Source organism: Musca vetustissima, unplaced genomic scaffold, assembly GCF_032173495.1.
Source record: "Musca vetustissima isolate MV318-11 ecotype Yass unplaced genomic scaffold, APGP_CSIRO_Mvet_v1 utg7685, whole genome shotgun sequence".
In the NCBI taxonomy this organism is placed as follows: Eukaryota; Metazoa; Arthropoda; class Insecta; order Diptera; family Muscidae; genus Musca; species Musca vetustissima.
This window is the reverse complement of record NW_026887687.1, coordinates 772040-792494: the sequence shown is the minus strand read 5'-3', so window position 1 is coordinate 792494 and position 20455 is coordinate 772040. Positions and strand designations below refer to the sequence as shown.

General features: G+C 32.3%; 3 protein-coding genes across 3 annotated transcripts; all 3 read right to left on the bottom strand.

The window, feature by feature from the left end:
• Nucleotides 1–990: 990 nt before the first annotated feature.
• On the bottom strand, nucleotides 991–4316 carry LOC133335367 (cuticle protein 19-like). Its single transcript, XM_061543647.1, has 4 exons — nucleotides 4290–4316; nucleotides 4118–4201; nucleotides 1366–1440; nucleotides 991–1227 (listed from the first exon to the last, which is right to left on the bottom strand). The coding sequence occupies exons 1-4, from the start codon at nucleotides 4314–4316 to the stop codon at nucleotides 991–993; spliced, it is 423 nt and encodes a 140-aa protein (XP_061399631.1).
• A 2024-nt stretch (nucleotides 4317–6340) lies between these two features.
• LOC133335366 (cuticle protein 8-like) lies at nucleotides 6341–10533 on the bottom strand. The gene is made up of 3 exons (XM_061543646.1): nucleotides 10519–10533; nucleotides 6665–6790; nucleotides 6341–6604 (listed from the first exon to the last, which is right to left on the bottom strand). The coding sequence occupies exons 1-3, from the start codon at nucleotides 10531–10533 to the stop codon at nucleotides 6341–6343; spliced, it is 405 nt and encodes a 134-aa protein (XP_061399630.1).
• A 4076-nt stretch (nucleotides 10534–14609) lies between these two features.
• On the bottom strand, nucleotides 14610–17265 carry LOC133335365 (cuticle protein 8-like). Its single transcript, XM_061543645.1, has 3 exons — nucleotides 17134–17265; nucleotides 14978–15118; nucleotides 14610–14901 (listed from the first exon to the last, which is right to left on the bottom strand). The coding sequence occupies exons 1-3, from the start codon at nucleotides 17263–17265 to the stop codon at nucleotides 14620–14622; spliced, it is 555 nt and encodes a 184-aa protein (XP_061399629.1). The 3' UTR covers nucleotides 14610–14619.
• Between the last annotated feature and the right edge of the window lie 3190 nt (nucleotides 17266–20455).

Genomic DNA, 20455 nt, shown 5'->3' with positions numbered 1-20455 from the left:
ACATTGGATGTCAAAAATTCTTACCAAAAATTGTCAATATCGGTTCCTTTTCTGTTATAGACCTCATATTTCAGGCATTTTTTCAACCGTAACGCGTCCTTTTCGATGTGTTCAAGGACCTAGCCCAACTTCAAGTCTGAGTATTTGTTATTTCGTTTTCTCCTGTCCCGATCGATTTTAGATACTTTGAATGGCCTCCTCATTACATGTTTAAAGATTATACATTTAAAAGCTTGGAGGAGTCTATCAGAGCTATAAGCGTAAATTTTTCAAAAAAATCTATCCGATTTTATATTAATCTATCAGAACTATAAACGTTTAGACGTGAAGGGTGCTCTTTAAGAACATTATTAAGAGAATTATAAACATACACATTTAAATTATTTGTTTCAGGACAATTAAGGTCAAAATAATGTCGGCACCAAGCATATCTAATTGGGTTTACAAGTTTTCTGCTTCATTCCACGAGACATTCTCCCATAATCTACAAAGAATTATAATTTTTAAAAATTACAAGAACATTGAATTACGTATTACCTATTTGCATTATTTTCAGATAGCACCCTTAATATAATAAGTCAACACATTCCCGAATTCAGTAGCGTATTTTTCATTCCTAAAATTTAATTAATAACAAATTTATCTTTTTGATGCCTTAATTATGACATATACATTATTTATTTTATTCACATGTATATCCTATGACCAACAGGAGAGAGAGAGACACACAAATAATTTTGAAATATATGTGTATAGGACATACAATTACATAGGATATAATATTTACAAAAATTCTTTAATATATATTTGGCTAGATTATAATATAATACACAAAATTGTCCTTGGTTTACTATATACCCATTTCATATTTACAATAACTTCGTAAACTATATATAAACTAGATATTAATTATATCACTTAAAATACTTTGAATAGATAAAAATGCATTTGTATGAGCAACTTCTTTGTTCCGAACTACATCAATTAATTTTAATAATGATGATCATATACAGGAGCTGGATGAACGGCTGGGCCGGTTTTGTGTACAACAGCATTGAAACCATTGTGATCATCAGCATTATAGTCGACGGTACGCACTGAACCATCGGGTTCAACCAATGAATATTGTCCCTTAACAACATCGCCGTCACGTTCCTCGGCTTGAGATTTTATATCACCTGTATGGGGATCCTTGACACCATAACTGAAGGAATATTTGGGGTAGTGCTTTAAAATAATAACACAAATATTGTTTTATATTATTACCAAAAAAGTAGATAATCTGCAATATCAAATCTTCATTATTTTACTTACAACTGGTTCCACATGACCATGAATTGCAATTGGAGCCTCGGCTAAAATTGCTCCATGTTCATAGTGTTCGATAGGATATGGAATGGCCTGAACGGTAGCAATGAATAAGACTAGAGCGATCAAGTACTAGAATATGAAGGAAGATTAATTGATATTTTATTAATTTAGTAATTAGATAACTGAGTGGAATATCGTGTACATAGTAATATGATTTAATAACAATAAAGACATTTTATGTCAATTTTACATCAGTAACATGAAATGACAAAACTAAAATTTCTGAACTAAAAATTCTAGATCTCACTCAACGAAGGCAATATTTTAAAAGTTTCTGTGAAGAAATATAATATCAAATGAGAACCCTAATTATTAGATTACCTCCACCTCGTTTAGAAACTCCAAATATGACCTCCATAATGCCTAAAATGGGGCGAGGATTTAATATGGGTGATATGTCTAGGCATGAACCTATATGGCATTTTTATGTTTACAAATTTAAAATGCTATTGCTATTTTAACACATGAAACTATAAAAACTTTTTATCGATGAAACATAAATCCTAAACATGAACATAAAATTTTTCTGAACACATTTTGGGAATTTGAAAATTATATGAAGATCATTCCAAAATATTGGTAGATATATCCTGTTTTCAATACCAAAAATCATAGGTTCAATATATATTCTATTGAAAATCCGTTTTATTAGGTCCTTTATGGAAAATTGACCTCAAAAGGTCAATCGTTTCAGTAATAAATAGGGATTTTTAGCGGATTTCATTCACCACAATTAGTCAACACTTTTAGATATTCGTGCATCAATGGGTAAACAATTATCGTTTTAACGGTACCGCTTTAAAACTTATTTTCAGGGATTTCCAAATGTGAAACACGATTTATTAGATAAAATATGCAAATGATAAATCCTTTATCCCGATTTTTAATATAAGGGCTTTCATCCGAGGACTTAAAGTTCCAGCGATGAACTATTTTGCTTTACTATTAATTTATTTATATTTAGTTTATTAAATTAATAGTTTATTTATAATTTGATTTTGAAAGGACCTGTGAGTCGGCGTGCAGTATATTGATTTATTAAAGCGTCCTGCATATTCGTTTTAATATAAAATTTACAATTTGATAATATAAAATTTACAAACGACACAATTTATTCTAAAAAAATTATATTTAATTTTAAACAATATGTTCCAATTCATTAATTCACTTTTACTGTGCGATTGTCAATAATTTTACCACGAAATAAGTAACTCTTCATCATTTACGATGTATTTTTTCGTATAATAATTTATTTTATATAACATTTCTTTTTCACTTCAATTCATATACGCGTATTATATAATCTATAACATTTTTTTGCCATCGATGCAATCGATATAACGAAAATACCTTCATTTTCTTCACTTTCTATTGGTGCAGATTATTTCCGATTTTGTTGACACACAAAAAAAAAGTTGTTGCTGCACACGATTTGTACTTTCGTCGTTATGGATCCAAACACTTTGCCAGATAACGTTTAACTGTTGGATGTCTGAGATGACCAAAAGTCTTTATATGCTGGTCGTCAATTGCATTCGGTATGCCATCATGCCAAATATGTACCAAAAACAAAAATGAAGGCACCGCATCTATCGACTGGTCATATAATTTGTAATGAGATTGACTTTATGGTCATATGGCACAGTGGGCCGATAATGGGATGAATTTCACTGGGAAGTAATGTGATTTGAAAAAATATTTTATTTACATTTAGATTTGCCACTGTGCCCTGCTTTTTCGTTTTTGCAACTCGATAATTAATAAATCTGTTTGACGGTTCACTACTCTCACTTGCGACGAAGAAAAAGAAGAAGACGGCGGCAACGACGACGCTTGCATTTCAAGAGTCAACTCCCAAACATTTTCTTATTGCAAATGCAATGGCCAAATGTGTGTAGTCGGCAAATTAACAATATTTTGTTATTTACGATGTGTGTTATCGAGACTATCCAAGTTTAAATCGGTGAAGCAACAAACCAAAGACAACAACAAATCTGAAAGTGGTTTGTTACAAAATTTTTATATTTTTGATTACACGACAAATTAAATAACATTTTTAGTGTATCGCGTAACAGTGCCAAAAAGAAAGCTGCAAAAATAAACAAGAATGTAGAACCAAGACCAATTATAGTAAATAGTAAAGCATGAAAATATGTAATACCAATTTAATCCAATTTAATTTAATGTAAATCAGAAACCCGTAGCATGTCAATGTTGTTCAAGAATAATGTTCGCCTTTGCGGAACCAGAAGATTATACCGCTTTATATCGTATTTCCGACCCTAAAGGACTTTTGGGTTATCAGAGGGTATAAATTTCAAATTTCAACACAAATTTATATCCTATGTTTTTTTTAATTGCCATTTTAGATTATTAACGGATAAACATTATCAGTGACCGTTGTATGACATATCCGGGTTACAATTTTTAATAGTCCATGGTAAAACATGGAACCCATGTAACGGTTCGCCACATTGTACCACCTGTAATTTGATGGTGCTTATAAAAAATTCCGACCGGTTCAACGCTAATTTTCCACTGGCCATGCAAGTTTTGCTTTGAGACCTGAGAACAGAAAATAGATACTGGGGTCATGATATAGAGAATATATTAGATGCGGATGCATTTGAATCTCAATTAATCACCATCACTTTCCTACGCTTGTGATTTTATATCGCCAGTTTGGGGATCTTTGACACCATAACCGAAGGAATATTTGGGGTAGTTCTTTAAAACTGATGATTACCTGTTCAACATGCCCAAAGTTTTGTTCGATAGGATATGGAATGGCCTGGACGGCAGCAATGAATAAGACTTGAGCGATTAAGTACTAGAATATGAAGAAAGATAAATTGATATTTTATTAATATAGTAATAGTCAAATAACACATCTCAAAATACACACCCCAAGACCTTGCCAGCCTACTGTTAAGCTTGTCAATCATTGCCTCACATCGACGAAAAACTCGGACTTGGGATAATACAGAAACACGGCTCGGAATTGGTTTTGGTCAAAAGTAAAATAGCTTTTCACAGAGAATTGGAGAGCGATCTACTAAAACTTCAATACACTTAGCCCAACGTTTTTCTAGCAATGCTATCCCTTGATTAAAATAGTTTTCCTTAAGGTCTTCAAAATAATGGTTGACAACTGTAATTGCATCTTCATTTGAAGTAAAACGCTTGTCAGCGAGAATTTTTTTAGATTTTTGGAACAAGTAAAAGTCACTTGAAGTTAAATCAAGAGAATATGGTGGATGGTCAAGCTACTCGTACTTTAATTCGTTTAATTTAGTCATTGTTAAAACAACCTTGTGCGCTGGTGTGTTGTCTTGATGAAAAATTATTTTTTGTGTTGTAAGACAGGACGATGTTCTCGTATTTAATTGTAAAATTAGCAATAGTACTTTTTGTAGATAGTCAATCAATAAAATACCTTTGAAGTCCCAAAAAATCGTTGAATTATTTTTGTCTTCTTTGGGACACTTCCTCCAACTTCAGTCCATTGTTTGGATTGTTCTTTTGTCTCTGGTGTATAGTGGTAGATCCATGTCTCATCAACAGTTATGAAACGGCTCGTACTCAAACCCAATGTTAGTGACTAATTTCAATTTACGGCTACTCATAATAAATTTGTTGATTTTTTATTTTGATTTTCTTCGGTTACCTAGGCCCGCCTGGAAGATCTTCTCCTCATAGAGGAACTTCTATAAGCATTCTTTAATATTTGTAGGGTTCATTGACACCCTAACTTTATTTTTACTGCTGTTCTTTCTTTTTTTGTTTTTCTTAGTCAGTTTATCACGTTTGTGTCCTAAGTCTTTTGTATCTTCTTTGAAATTATAAAGAAAAATCTGAAAGATTTTTTTTTTTAATTTTTTATAGTTTATTTAAACAAAAAACATTTAGTTTTCTTGTAAATGCATGAAGGAAATACATCCTTAACTATATACATATAATACACAATATAATGAGAGAGTGATAACGATAAATTTGTGAGGGAGAGAGACTTTATAAAAATTAAAAAAAAAAAAACATATTTATATACACAAGACAATTTTTAAAGATATACATCATTAAAAGTGCTAGAAATATTTAGTATCTATTTACAAAGAATAAAAAAGATATTAAGTAAATTTTAACAAATATTTTGTTTAAAAAAAAATAAGTTGTAATAATGCACAGTAACCGGCTCAATTTGTTGATGATAGTTTAATAAAAAAGAGAAAGAAATATATTTAGAACTCAGTTGTTATATTGAACTTTGCCTCAATGGCACCGTTAGATTACAAATCCACGCATAAATATTATGCAAATTCCATAACCCTTGTTTTTCTTTTGACTTTCTAGAGGCAATAAACTGACATTTCACATTTTCATAGCTCTTCATATTGGAGTCATGTTTTGCCACACATCCATATCACAAAGTTAACTAGATAGCTAAAGAAAATAAATAAATTATTTACAAAAGGTGAAAATAAATAAAAGTTATGACAGACTGGGGGCAATACGAGTAAGTGTATTAAAAAATATAGACGGTGGTTTCTTTGCTAGACAAGTGGGTGGCGAAAAACTCATTCCAATACAAATCGCTTTCATGTCATTCTCTGAGCATTGAATAGAAAGAAGAAATAATAGGAGAGTTTTAGAGCAGTTTAAGAAAATGAAAAGAAGTGTTTGTTTCAATCTTGTACTAACAGCGTAATAAATTCATATCTTATAACTAAATTCAAAAAAATATTTGTATACAATTAGTAAATGATCCTACATATGACAGCTGATTTGTAGTTTAAAATAAAAAAACTTATTTACATATCTTTAGTTAAAAAAACGTTGTAAGGAAAATAATTCAATATCAAACATTAATCCATTTCATTATCCAAATCCATTGTCCTATTTCTGTTTCTCTTCCAACACCCATAACTTACTATGCAGAAAATTTCATTAAATTTATGTTCAATATAAGTCCTTAGTAGTGATGCAATAATGGAGCATGAGCATAGGCGGGAGCATGCACTGGTGCGGCATGTACAGCTGGAGCAGATTTGTGAACAACAGCATTAAAACCATTATGATCATCGGCACTGTAGTTAACCGTACGTACAGAACCATCGGGTTCCACCAACGAATAGTGACCTTTAACTACATCTCCATCACGTTCTTCGGCTTGCGATTTGATATCACCGGTATGGGGATCCTTGATGCCATAATTGAATGAATATTTTGGATAGGCCTATGAAGATAGGGTTGGAATTTATGATTTAGAGTTTTTCTAATTTCTTTTGACACATACCACGGGCTCAGCATGAATAGCATGTACTGGAGCATGTGCTAAAATTGGTCCATGTCCATAATGACCCAATTCAATTGGACTGGCTTGTGTTGCAGCAATGAATAATGCAGCTATGGCAATTAAATACTGGATGAATACAAAGTAAATAATAATAAATTAAAAAATGGTAAAAATTGTATATATTTTAGAATTTTAATATAAAAAATAATAATTTGAAAATAAGTAAAAAAAATATCTCTCATTCGATTTGATTGAAGACATGTCATCTCAAAAATAATCTGCAATATATGAATTTTTTCATCACGAACATTCTTGGTGTTTATACCCGTTACCATAAGGTAGAGTGTATATTCAATTTGTCATTCCGTTTGCAACATACATATTCTTGAATAGAATTAAATTCTGTTTAAATCACGATAGGGATCGCAATATTTAAGATAGAGCCCCGAAATTTTGCACAGATACTGCAAGTAGTCCTAGGATGTTTGGTATATATATGGTGTAGCCCACATATATCAATATTTTTGGATACGTTCTTCAACAGAATTGGTTGTAATTTGGTATTTTTTATTCTCATTGGGTGTCAAAACTCACTACCAAAAATTATCAATATCGATCCCGGTATTTTGAAAAATTAAAACATATTTTTATGGCGTTTTTTCGCTATGTTCATAGTCCAAAAATGTCCAAGGACTTTCATCCCAAAAAGGAATATTCGACCGCCCAAAATCTTGTTGCACAGTATAACAGATTATTTATTCATATTCATTGGAAATTCATACTCGTTAAATGCAAGGACCATCAGTGCTGTCCCATTCTTTGGAAATTTTATCCAAAAAATTGTTCAATCTTATTTAAGTATCGTATTAAGTTAGCAATGCTTCAGCTACGCTTGAAATCACAAGCATTTACAACCCCATTCATCAAGATTTAGGACAGAGAGCACAATTTTTATTTTTTCATTTAAAGGTTATATATGGTATAAATCATTCCAGATTTATACCAGGATATCGTTACAATAGCTGTTGCCTCGCCGAACATTTCAATATTTCTCTTTTCACATACATTTAATTCGGCTGATTTAAGTTCCAGTAATTTCTAAACATCCACAAACACTGTGTTGTTTTTTAAATTCTCACAGTCACAAATATTTTAAATGAGAACTCACAAGGATATCTCCCTTTATTTTTATTGTGTCCTTTTGCAATACACATTTTTATTGTTTTCTTGTAATACCTTCATGTTGTTATTATTCCGTTACAAAACAAATTGTTGTAATCAAATGAAAAGGACTCGCATTCACGTTAACACTCCCGCAATGAAACGACTGCCACACGACCTACAAAAACCAAACAAAACAACCTTTTTTGTTCAACTGAAACTAAGTGGGAAAAACAGATCTTGGTACTTGGTACTACCAACCGTTTGCAAGAAAATTTCAAACTGATGCCTACAACAAATGACCAAAAGTATTTATATACGTTTCGCGTTTCCATTGTTTGGGTATGGATTCCATTACAACAGGCGCTGCTCGGCTGCGCGTACTGAATTATACAGCATCCATCTAATGCTGCTGCAAAACAAAAAAACCTTTGTTGCACTGGCTGGCTGGCTGGCTGACTGACTGACGACAACAGTTTTTGGCAGACAAAACTTTAAAGATGCAAAAACAACAACAACAAACTCAGAAACACACCAAATAATCCAGTCAGTCTGCCATCTAGCTAGATATTCAGCCCAAGAAAATTTACGCTCCCAGTTAGACATATGCAAGGCTGTATGTACGAGTAAGTACGTACACGTAGTACATAGCTTCTTACTGCTATCGTCGATTAGTTGTCAGCTAAGTAAAATACTGCACCAGCTCATGTTGGAGCATTTGAATCTCACGCCACAGTTCACAAATGCCTTTTCTTGCTTTTGTTGTTTTGTTTTTGTGTTTCTAATGGCAACACATTTGCACAAATTCTGTTCAATAGCAAGGCGTCGTTAAGCACACACAGCAAAGAAAAACCGTCGGGCTATTTGTTTTATTTTCTAATGTCTGCAGCTGCACTTTGCTCTGGTTGCAGAATATTATTGTTAACTTGCCAAAATTTAATATGTACCTCAGACACACACACACAAACACACCAACAACAAACGTTTTATGTTGTAGGAATATAGGAACGTATATTGTCACCTGTCGCATAGATTATTGCGCCATGCATATCTATAGGAATGGGGAGGATTACATTATATTAAAGAATATAAAAATATATATTTAAATTCAAACAATGTACCTGGGTGTATATTGAAATATATTCAGATATTAATGAATACAGCTATCCTCCAAAAATATAATGGCATATTTTTAATATGGTACTCTAATACCTTTTTATATGTGTAGGAAATGAAACAAAATTCAACTCTACTTTGCGGTTTCTTATAACAGATTAATTTAAAAAAAACAACAACAGCAAATTTGTAAACACAATACAGGCCACAGTTGTGGACCAATCGCTACGAAATTTTGCATTAGGGGATTAAATGGACCAAAACCCTTATTTTTGTCTGTTTTTCTGGTCGCTAAGGTAAGAATTTTACACAGAGAAAGGGGTATGACCATTAAAAGGGGTATGACCATGGAATACCCATGACTGTTTTGATGATGATCGGTCAACATTTAATGGGTCAAATGGACCCTGCTTTTTATGTAAAAAATGACAAAATTTATATTTTATGTCGTACATATTTACTCCTGAAGAACATAGACCCGAGAAGTTAATAGTATATTCCTGAATAGTGGTTCACCTTAAAATGATACCAATTATATTGTTGTATGTACTCGGTTGTGGGAGTTATATGTAAATATTTACAGAGATCTACATATTCGAATTACCACACTATAAGGTAATGGTATGGTCAAAATTTCGGATATGATCAAGTAATATTTAGAGAATGAGATGGACAAGAACTTATTTTCTTTTTTTTTTGTGTTTTTTTTTTTCTTTCAAATAGCTCTATGAGCCACAATAATAAGCCTAACATCACATGCGGAAGAGAATCTGGCCAACTAATTAGAATGATTGTTTTGATCGATCAATATTGAGCAGGTCAATTCAACCAAGACCTTACTGTAGAAAAAGACAAAATTTGTATCTTATGGCGGAAAAAAATATTCAAAAAATATGCCAGGGTATGAAAGAGTAGCTGTTGATCTGTAATCGGTCCAGAGGTTGCATATATCGCGATAATTAGTGTTCCGTGGTAGTTGTGTAAGGTATCATAGGGTCGGCCCCGTCCGACTATAGTGCTCCGCTCACTGTTTTTTTGACATTTTTTCATGTTTCTAACACTCTCAGAATGGATATTTAATATAATTTCTTCAATGACTGTCTGTGCGTGATTTTTTTTTAAATAAGTATTTATAGAATACCAGACGTGTTATTGTTAAATATTTGTTCATGGAAGTCAGAAATATAAGCATTGATTAAATATTAAAATATTATTTGAGGAGCTAATGAAGTTGGATTTTTTAAGAATATTTTTTCAAGAACTCTTAGAACTTTAATCAGAGCTATATGTACTAAATTTTAAAAAACTTTCCTTTAAAGTAAATGCTTTTGTTTAAAATAAAATTCCTTGTATGTATGTCCGATAGAGATAACAATATTTAACATATAGCATTGAATTTTTACACACTTCAAGAATATTTAATTTCAGTCAACGCTTTTGTATAACCAGTGCAGTCCAATTTTCGCTATTTTAAAGTATTAATTCGCATTTTCCAACAGAAAGGGCTGTAAACTATATTCCATATTCTTGGAGAGCAAAAAACATCTTTGAATAAAATTTGTACTGAAGGTACTCACTCCCGTTTTAGGCATTCTGATAATCTTAGACCCATTTCTCAAACTATGTGACTGCAATTTGATTTTCGGTATTTTGAGTGTCTAAGCCGGAGTTGTCTAAGAAGTAGAAAATCGCGATCAAAATCCATTTCGGGCAATTTGGAGTATACTTATAATCAGTGTTGCCAATTCAGCACTTTTAGTGCTAGATTTAGAACATTTAGCACCAAAAAAATTGATTTAGCACCAAAAAAATTGATCTAGCACCTAGCATCTTTTTTAGCATTTTTTATTTTTCTGGATATTTTCAAAATTTTCCGTCTATTTGGTTTTATACCAAAAAAATTGCCGTTTTTCGATTCCACATAAACCTATTGAACTTTTTTATGTTTCACGCTATGAGCTTTATTTTTAATGTTAAAGAAGTGCCAGTAAATCTGTGAACAAGTAAGAAAACCCGGCCGAACTTGTTATAAACCTCATGTTAAACACCACCCTGCACCACGTGGTGTTTATTAAAATGTTCTTAAAACATGGTCCGATACCCCATATGGTGACTGTGACATTGTCTGGAATTAGGTTGTTTATTTGGGAAAATGAAAAAAATCAATCATGAACCTAAATTGTAAACTTTCTGGAATGTCATATTATAGCCATTTAATAGTACCAACTCCCACATATGTCCCACTTTATATGGGAGTTATGTCAAAAAATGGACATACATACAAATTTTCGCCAAATATATTTTTTAAATTACAGCCGCTTCGGTGGCAAAAGGGTTTTAAAACTTTAAAGGACGGAAATTTTATATGGTGTATATGATCAAATATAGAAATTGTCCGCATAAATATTTTCTACCCTAACAGAGCCCAGAGAATACGACTAAACCCCTCAAAATACCGAAAATAGGTCGGTTCTTTAAGCTAGCCTCCGAAAACTCGCAATGTGACATTACAATCAATTCTATTAAAAAAACGTCCCCGACCGCTCTCTGGAGGCCCAGCCCAATATGGATAATGCTTGATATGGAGATTTCCTGTCTAATTGAAACCACTTCGGTTGAATAACGTGCCTAAAGTCACCAAACCACCAAAATTACATATTGCTAATGTTTGGTAGGCAAATTTTTTATACCCTCAGCCTTATGGCTAATGAGGTTATATACACTTTGATATATATCTGTCGGCAACACCGACTGACACTTTTTACTTGTTTCCAAAGAAAATCCAATATATCAAATTATAGCTAATTCGGTTAGGACTAACCTAAAAAGGACACATATATTCCATTTTCAATACCATCCTAGGAATATTAGCAATGTGCAGAATTTCAAAGATCTGTTTTCAATATTGCGAGCTATATACACATGGCTATATCGACATAGAATTTTATTATGATTATGAATAATAGGATATCAGGTGAATATTTTCAGGTTTTCCAAGCAAATTTTATGAAATATAGATTTAATTATTAGTTATAAACTTTTTAGCACTTTTATTTGGCACTTTTTAAAATTTTCTAGCACTTATTTAAACAAAATCTAGCATTTTTTATTGACAAAGTTTTGGCAACACTGCTTATAATTGTTTGTTAGGTATATTAAGACACACCTCCCGTTACCTCCCCCAATACTACGTACAAACGTCAGGATAAAAGTATACTACATATGTCGTAGGCAGAGGGTATATAACTGTCAACAAAACCATTTTACTCTTTTTTATCGTGTTGTTGCAGGTATAAACGCTTTAAACTAAATTTTAAGGATTTTCTTTTGAACAAATTTCCAAATTTTAAGAAAAAAAAGTAATAATAATTTAATATTGCAGTTGTAAGGAACATTTTTAACAAACTCCTGTGGAATTTTCAAGCGTATTTCGTATTTCTTTCAAGGGCTGTCACAGCTATTATTTCATACATTTATTATGGCATTGGTTGAACGGAATGTCGAACAAATAAGTAAAATAAATTGTAGTTGTATTTAGCGAATAATAAAATTATTTGATATAATACAAATTCTGCATATTCCAAGGTATACATATGTCGATATATCGACGCCTCCGAACCATAGTATGCTAAGTCGACTTAGCATGTTTTAAAGTTCTTTACGTTTTTAGATACTACGGTCCTTAATTTAAATTCTCTGAAATGTTGGTAATCATCGACCAATCCAAACCAAAGTTATAAGCAAAAATGTCCTTAGCATGGCACGTAAGATTTAAGAAACTTCCATACTTTGAGAGCTTCTGCTGAAAAACTCACTTTTCAGACTTAGCATACTATTATTCGGAGGCGTCGATATAGCTCCTGTGTCACACTTCTCTGTATATAAATATTACATTTCTCAATAAATTACCTTATTTGCTTTTAGACCTTTATTATATTTTCTATTTAAAACAAATTATTATTTGTTTAATCGCAAATGATAGTAAACATAGTCTGTTTCTTAAATGAAGTAAAAAAACATTTTAGTTATTTAATAATCACTTCATCTAGTTTAGAGCTGTACATGCATGGGAACTAGTGCCCTTGTTTAAATGCATCAATAAGCTCGTTCTCTGCGTCCTTTTTAGTAAGTCATTTCATATGGCGGTTTCTGATTTACTCTCCGAGCGTTTTCTTTCTACACTTTCTAGTTACATATATGAGAGATTATCTGTTTCTTCAAAGTGAGAGATTATCTGTTGATTATAACATACAATACATACATCCCAAAATTTAAAAACAAACACCAAAAACTATTTTTCATTTTATTTTTATTTAATTCTTTTTTTCTTTTTTTTTAATATATTTACATTAACATTTTGTTTTGTTGCAAACGATTTGTGAAATTTAATTATAATACATAAACATAAGAATATTACATACATTAGATGAGTGAGTGTGAAAAAGAGAAATAGCGAGTAAAAATATTTTTTAGAAGAAATATATTTTGAGAGCATAATTTATGAGTAATGATCAACTCTCTGTGAAACGAAAAATCAAATGAATGGATAAAAATATCAAGTGAAATTGAATGTTTACAGAAAAGTGTCAAATAGGAGGAGTCTAAGAGAAATAAAGTGAGAGTGAATGTACGACTGAGTTCTTGTTTATGAAGTAAAAACTAATATTATTTATGAGATTTGAGAATTTCTAGACTTTTATTTAATAAATGCACATGTGAAACTAGGCAAAGGAGACATAAGAAAGGAGATATGCAAAGTTGGCTACTTCAAATGGTTGCCTTAAGGATTTACAATGACTGCTTGTGTTTATTGTCTAAATGGCACTTCGAGATTTATGAAATCAAGTCAATCTAAATATTATGCAAAACTTGAGAAAATATACATTGAGACATTTCAATAACATTCTCGAAACAATAAACGTCATTGGCATTTTGCAATTCATAAAATCCTGTAGAACTTTTATTGTTCACCTTGGCCAACAAAGCTCACTAGACAGTTTGAGATAATAAATAAATTATTTACAAAAGTGAAATATAATTAAAGTTAGAGTAGACTATGAGTATTGAGAACAATAAAATAAAGACGGTGGTTTTCTTTGTTACCAGGCTCTCCAATAAAATGTCAACAAGATTTTAGTGGGTAATTCAGGTCAATAGGCCTCAGTAAATCCTCAATGTTGTTTTGTTGCAGTCAACCATTTGTTGTGCACAAATTTAAATGGAAAATAAATATGAAAAAGAAAAAAATAATGCAAAACATGTAAAATAATTAAATTACTGGATAATGTCTTCTTTCACTCGAAGACAAGAAATATATATGTGTTTGTTTCATACTCGTTATGTTTACAATTAAGCATATTTTAATACAATTATACTTCTCTCGCCTTGATGTTCTCTGTCATTTAAAAAATAAACTTTGTAAATGTCTAAAACTTAAATACGTATTTTTTGTGGTTTTTAAAAATCGTTAAAAAAAGAAGAATTATTACAAATTCTAGGCCATACCGTAATCCAGCTCATAATCATATCCATTGCCCACTGAAGATCCCCGCAAAAAAACACTCTCTACAATACTTCTATCCAAGAAGCATTGCAATTAAAAACCCCCCATTCATCCCTGACAGCATAATTCGTCTTTACTTCCTTTCATTTAGTGTACTGGTTGGCGTTTTTTGTCTTTAATAATGATGCAACAATGGTGCTGGAGCATGGGCATAGACGGGAGCGGCATGGATAGCATGAACGGGAGCAGCAATAACCTTGGGTGCGGTCTTGTGGACTACAGCATTGAAACCGTTATGATCATCGGCAGTGTAGTCTACGGTACGTACAGAACCATCGGGTTCAACCAAGGAATATTGACCCTTGACAGCGTCACCATCACGTTCTTCAGTTTGTGATTTAATATCACCGGTGTGGGGGTCTTTGATGCCATAATTGAATGAATATTTAGGATAGGCCTGCAAAAGGGAGTTGAGAGAGGGGGAATTATGTGGTTTTTCTATAAAGCATTTACAATATTAGATTGTAACATACCACTGGTTCGGGTGCATGTACAGCAATAGGTGCATGAGCAATCACAGGAGCAGCATGTAGCAGTGGTCCATGGCCATAATGTCCCAATTCAATTGGAATGGCTTGAGCGGCAGCGACCAGTAAGGCAATGGCAATGAAGTACTTAAATAAGGAAAATATAGAAAGGTAGAATTTTTAGTTAAATAATTTAATTTTTAGTTAAATTTATTTAAAATATTAATTAAATAATTAATAAAAATATTACGATTTAGAAAATTTGAATCGAACAGGATATTTTATTTATTTTTATTATAATTTTTTCTATATAAAGAGGCTTCCGAACAAATTTTGGAAAAAAAATATAAGTCGACTGCTTATCTCGTACTGGAACGGATTTCAAATCACTTTGGACTGAATAATCACTATTTGACTAACCTAAATACTAATTTGATTATTTAATTGAACTGAGCAGTATACTCGGGCGGACTGTCAATTTGTTACCCTACACAACTACCACTGAACTATAAATTTCTGCGGATGTATATTCCGAACCTGGGAAATTTTTCGCGTTATTTGAACTCTCTTGACCGATTAGTGTTTAACATTTAATCCGCGGCATCGTTTCCGAATTATGCATTTCACGATTAAAAATTTACACCATAAGATTTAATAAGATTAATTGTGCCGTTTTGAGCGACAAATATAAAGTTTTCGATCCATTTCATCCCAGCAATATCATCGATTCATCGAAAATTATGGGTGTCGTCCTTGACCATAACCGTAACCTTAAGCAAAATTTCCTAGCTATCAGCGCTACATTTCCATCTAGTGTGGTAATGGTAACACTAAGCAATATCAGAACATATTTAAGTGTTCAAATAAATCGACCACATCCGAGTACAAACCAAAATAAATAAAATGAATTTAAAGGACAATCACTTCTGTTGGACGTACTATCAACTTCTCGGTTTCATGTCCTTCAGAAGTGAATATATACGCCATCGAATACAAATTTTGCAATTGTTCACACAAAAGTATGGGTCCATTTGACCCGCTATATATGGACCGATCTTCATCTGAACAGCCATGCTTATTCTTTGGCAAGATTCCTTTCCTCGTGTAAAATTTTGTGGAGTTCGACTCATAACTGTAGCTTCAAAGCAACGAGAAGAATAGAGAAAAATTATGTTTGGGTACCTTTCAGCCACTAAAAATTAACGGATCATTACAAGAAAACTATAGGGACCTTCTTGGTTCATAAATGTGACCTATAATGTTTTTACAAATTATAACGAACAGACGGGCGAACACTCATGTTTAGATCGACTCAGTCGAGGTATGACGATTGGTATACAAAAAGGTGGGTCTAGGACAAATGTTTCGCGGCGATGCAAACTCTTGGAGCGACATAAAGCTATAATACCCTTACAACACATTTGTGTAGGATATAGTGACAATTCAGTTCAAAACTCTCCAGCTACAATTGAACTGAAACTGTAAATTTTTACATTCAATTCTTTGAAATTGTCGATTCTTAATCTCATAATTTCATGCACGCTCTTTAAACTGCACAATTTTTTACCAAAGAAATTTGATGTTTAATATTTAATTTTAAAAAATATTCCTATGAATAAAAGATTGTATTCAGATTTTATCAAATTCTTTTCGTTTTTGATTATAAGTAGAATTCCGCATATTACTTCATCTCACTTCGCTACTTATATATTTTTGTTTATATGTTATAATATCTATTTAGTTTATTTCTCACTAATATTTACAGTCTTTATTCCACTCAAAAGAGTTTGTTTTTTATTTCAATACAATTTCTGGTAATACCTTCATTTTAAATATGTTTTAATCCACGTTTTATTTATCACAAGCGAAGAACAAAAGGACACGCACTCACGCAATACAACAAATTATGACAACTAGAATTAAAGCGATGATCTACAAAAACAATAACAATATTATATTTATTTCAAATCAAATATTTCCAATCGATTTCAATTGTAAATTTATTGAAATTCTTTATTTAGAACGATAACAAAAATTTATTATTTTGGTAATGGTACCAACCGTTTGCAAGAAAACGCTGAACTGATGACTTTACCAAATGACCAAAACGCTTTATATACACGTTACAATTGTTAATTTCTTATACCCCAGCCTCCCTGTACGCCAACCAACCAGCCAGCCGGCGTAACAGAGAACATGGCTCTGCAATTGTTAACAATGACGTCGTCGAACATACGACACACAATGCCGCACTGCACTGTTGTTAGAAACCTTTGAATTGGATCTCTATTCATGCCTAACTTTTGGCACAATGCTTATTGCTGCCCAGCCACAGCAACCAACAGCATTTCCCAAAAACCATGAACCCACCACCAAAGATACTTGGCTCTCTTGCCAACAATATTTGATGCTGCTCTTGTTGTTGTTAGTTTAGTTGGTCTCGTTGGTGCTGCACCAAAGAGTCTGGGCACACACAGCGAGAACTCAATTCTATTAGCAGTGTCTAATAACCAAAATAAAGTTATACTCCTAGTTAAATAATCGAACAGAGACAAATAAAAACAATAACAGCAAAAACAACGACAATAAAGCTGCAGCGGCAGAAGCAATGTGTCATTGCAGTGCAGTGCCACAAAAAGCGCCTAAGAAAAAACTTAGACAACGAACAACAAATCAACCACGCATGCGTAACAGCGGCAACACCATAAATTCACACACAATCATTGTTTCGATTCATAAATTTAATAACAAAATTTACGCTGTCATAGAATCATATTTAAGGACTATTCCGTAAAGTTGAGCTTTTGGTAGGTTTAAACAACGATCTCTCAACCTGATGTTGTGTTATACTACTACTGCTTATGCGATCTCTACAAGCTGAGGATGTACCAGTACCATCAATTAAAAATGTTGGCTAAAATATCTGAGGTATTGGAAAACACATGCTGGAATTCTAAATTAAGGGCATTACCAAAATCGCAATCAAGCATTCGAAAAAAAATTCTACAGTTGCCGATTATTAACATGTATTGCATATTAGCATGAGATTTTAACCACAATAGAACAGTAACCACAATAGGCGCCCAAAGTGATTCACGTCAAATTTTCTAGCATTTGTGCTTCTCGGCATACCGAAAGTATGACAAATGTTCCTGGTTTGTGAATTTATCGTGGACCTTCCAAGATGGCCTTTTACTTCGTCATGGCAGCTCGTCATTTCGAGCTGCTGTTATATATCAATAAAGTTGGTCCAAGGTCCACGACCTTTGACACGTATTTTTATTATTCCAGAAAACTTAGTATAAACTTGAACATAAAAAATTAAAGGTTTGAATATTTGGCTAAGTCCTTCAAACACTGAAAAGGGGGAGAGCTCTGGATTACATAAACACACGTACCTATTTTGCAAATGTTTCTGTATAGAATTTAACCCGCCACGAATTCGAAATAAAATTACAACCTACCCACCAAGAAATTTCAATTACACATTGTTTGGAAAATGCATCAATGACCGATTTGGATTCAACATATACGGGGGAAATTATAACTCTTTTTTTCCATAATAGTCCTTACCAACATAAGTGTGTATGTTTGTATTTTCTTTAATCTTCAAAATGTCTTAAAAGCGGCACACCTTTCTTGAATTGCATCTAATGTTTGGGTGTTTCGTTTTTTTTTTTCTTTTCTTTGTTTATTGTTTCATCTATTACTTCACTGTTACTTTTGAAGGTGGAGGTAAATTCAAAACTCGTAGATCTCTCAGTTCGTGCAGCATTGACTCTCTGGCAGTGTGTTTGTCTAAATGTGCATTTTTGTCGATTGAGCCTAAAAACCAACAAACAAATAAATAAAAAAATAGCAAAACAAAAAATTAGGTTAGCCAGGCCTAAAGGTGGAGCTCTCAAAGTATTTGCATTGGAGTATCGCAGTTTGGCGATCTATTAATCCGTAACATTATGTTAGACTCATGAATGTACTGCACACATAACCAGTGTTTGTTGGGTTGGCAGCAACATCGGTCTCCAACACAGAACGTTGCGTTCGTCCGTTGAATTTCGTTTTCATTTGTTGGAGGAGGGGGTATTTTTTGGTTTGGCCATAACCAAAACAGTTGGAAACGATACCTCACTGTAATGGAGTACATAGTTGGGCGCCCAAAATTTGCTGTTGTTGTGCATGAAATGGTTTTTGTAAAAAGTTATTTTTAGTTTGTCAACAGTGTTGTTGCTGTGTCGTATTTTTTTGTTTTGTATTTTGATCGGTCTGAGTTGATTTTTTGCCGGGGTTTTTGGTCATTTTGACACTTGGCATGTATTATAAATTAGACTAAAGTGAATGTAAATGATATGATAAATATCTGTCTCCCCATATGACTGTCTGTCCGCTGATTGCCGGTCGCAGCTTTATCTATGTATCATTTGGACGTGTGTGTGAATTGGATTTCCTTTACTGTTGAGGGGTTAAAAGGTTATTTAATTAAAACCGGCAAAAAAATATTGTTACATGACCGACTTCGACCGATTCGAGTTGAAATAGTGACAAAAAAAGAGTATATTTGAATGGCAAATATTAACGATTTTGAGTAATGTGATCAATGATATTGATGATTCATGAAGTTTTTTTTAGATTGAGTACAAGGAAATTCAAATATTTAGCGTAGATTTAAAATACTTTTTTAAATTGTATGGATATTTTTCGGAACTGTAACAATTGTTACAAAATGTTGTCTTTTTACACAAAACTTCAGTAAAAGGGACCGAATTGAGAGATCTATTGAATTTTGTATTATTGAATATTGAAAACTCTTACTGGAAAAATTTACTCAGTAAATTTGTGTACAAGCAAACAAGAATGGTTATGATTGTCAACTAATTTAATTTTCAACAAATTTAAAATTTTGTAAAAAATTGTTTTCTTTTTCTGTAATTTTATTGTTTGAAGAAGATGGCAGAGTAATTATTACTGGAAAAGTTCGCAGATAGACCTAATAATTGTGGATTTTTAAGAATACTTTTTCAAAAGTGTGTGAGCCCCGCAAGTGTCTGAGTTTAAAATGTGGATTTTAAAGGACTACAAATATAGCATACAATGAGTTTTTAATTTTTTAATAAATCTTCAAGATCTCCAGGAGATATAATGGTAGAATTTCTGAATAATACCTCATTTCTCAGAGCTATATGCGTGGATTTTTTAACGCCATTTTCAAGGACTTTCTAATATATAAACGAGTATTTTTAATATTTCAATGACAATAATCGTAGATTTTTTCATATAGCCTCTCAGAGATATAAGCGTGATTTTTTTATTTTGAAAATAGTCCTTTTACGACCCACAGATCTATAATTGTCAATTTAAAAAATGTATATTTTTTAGGTCCATCAGATCTCAAAGCATGAATTTAAAAAAAATATTTATCTACAACCACCAATTAAAAAAATATTTACTTAACGTCTTTGAGACCTTATCCCTTCATGACTGTTACAT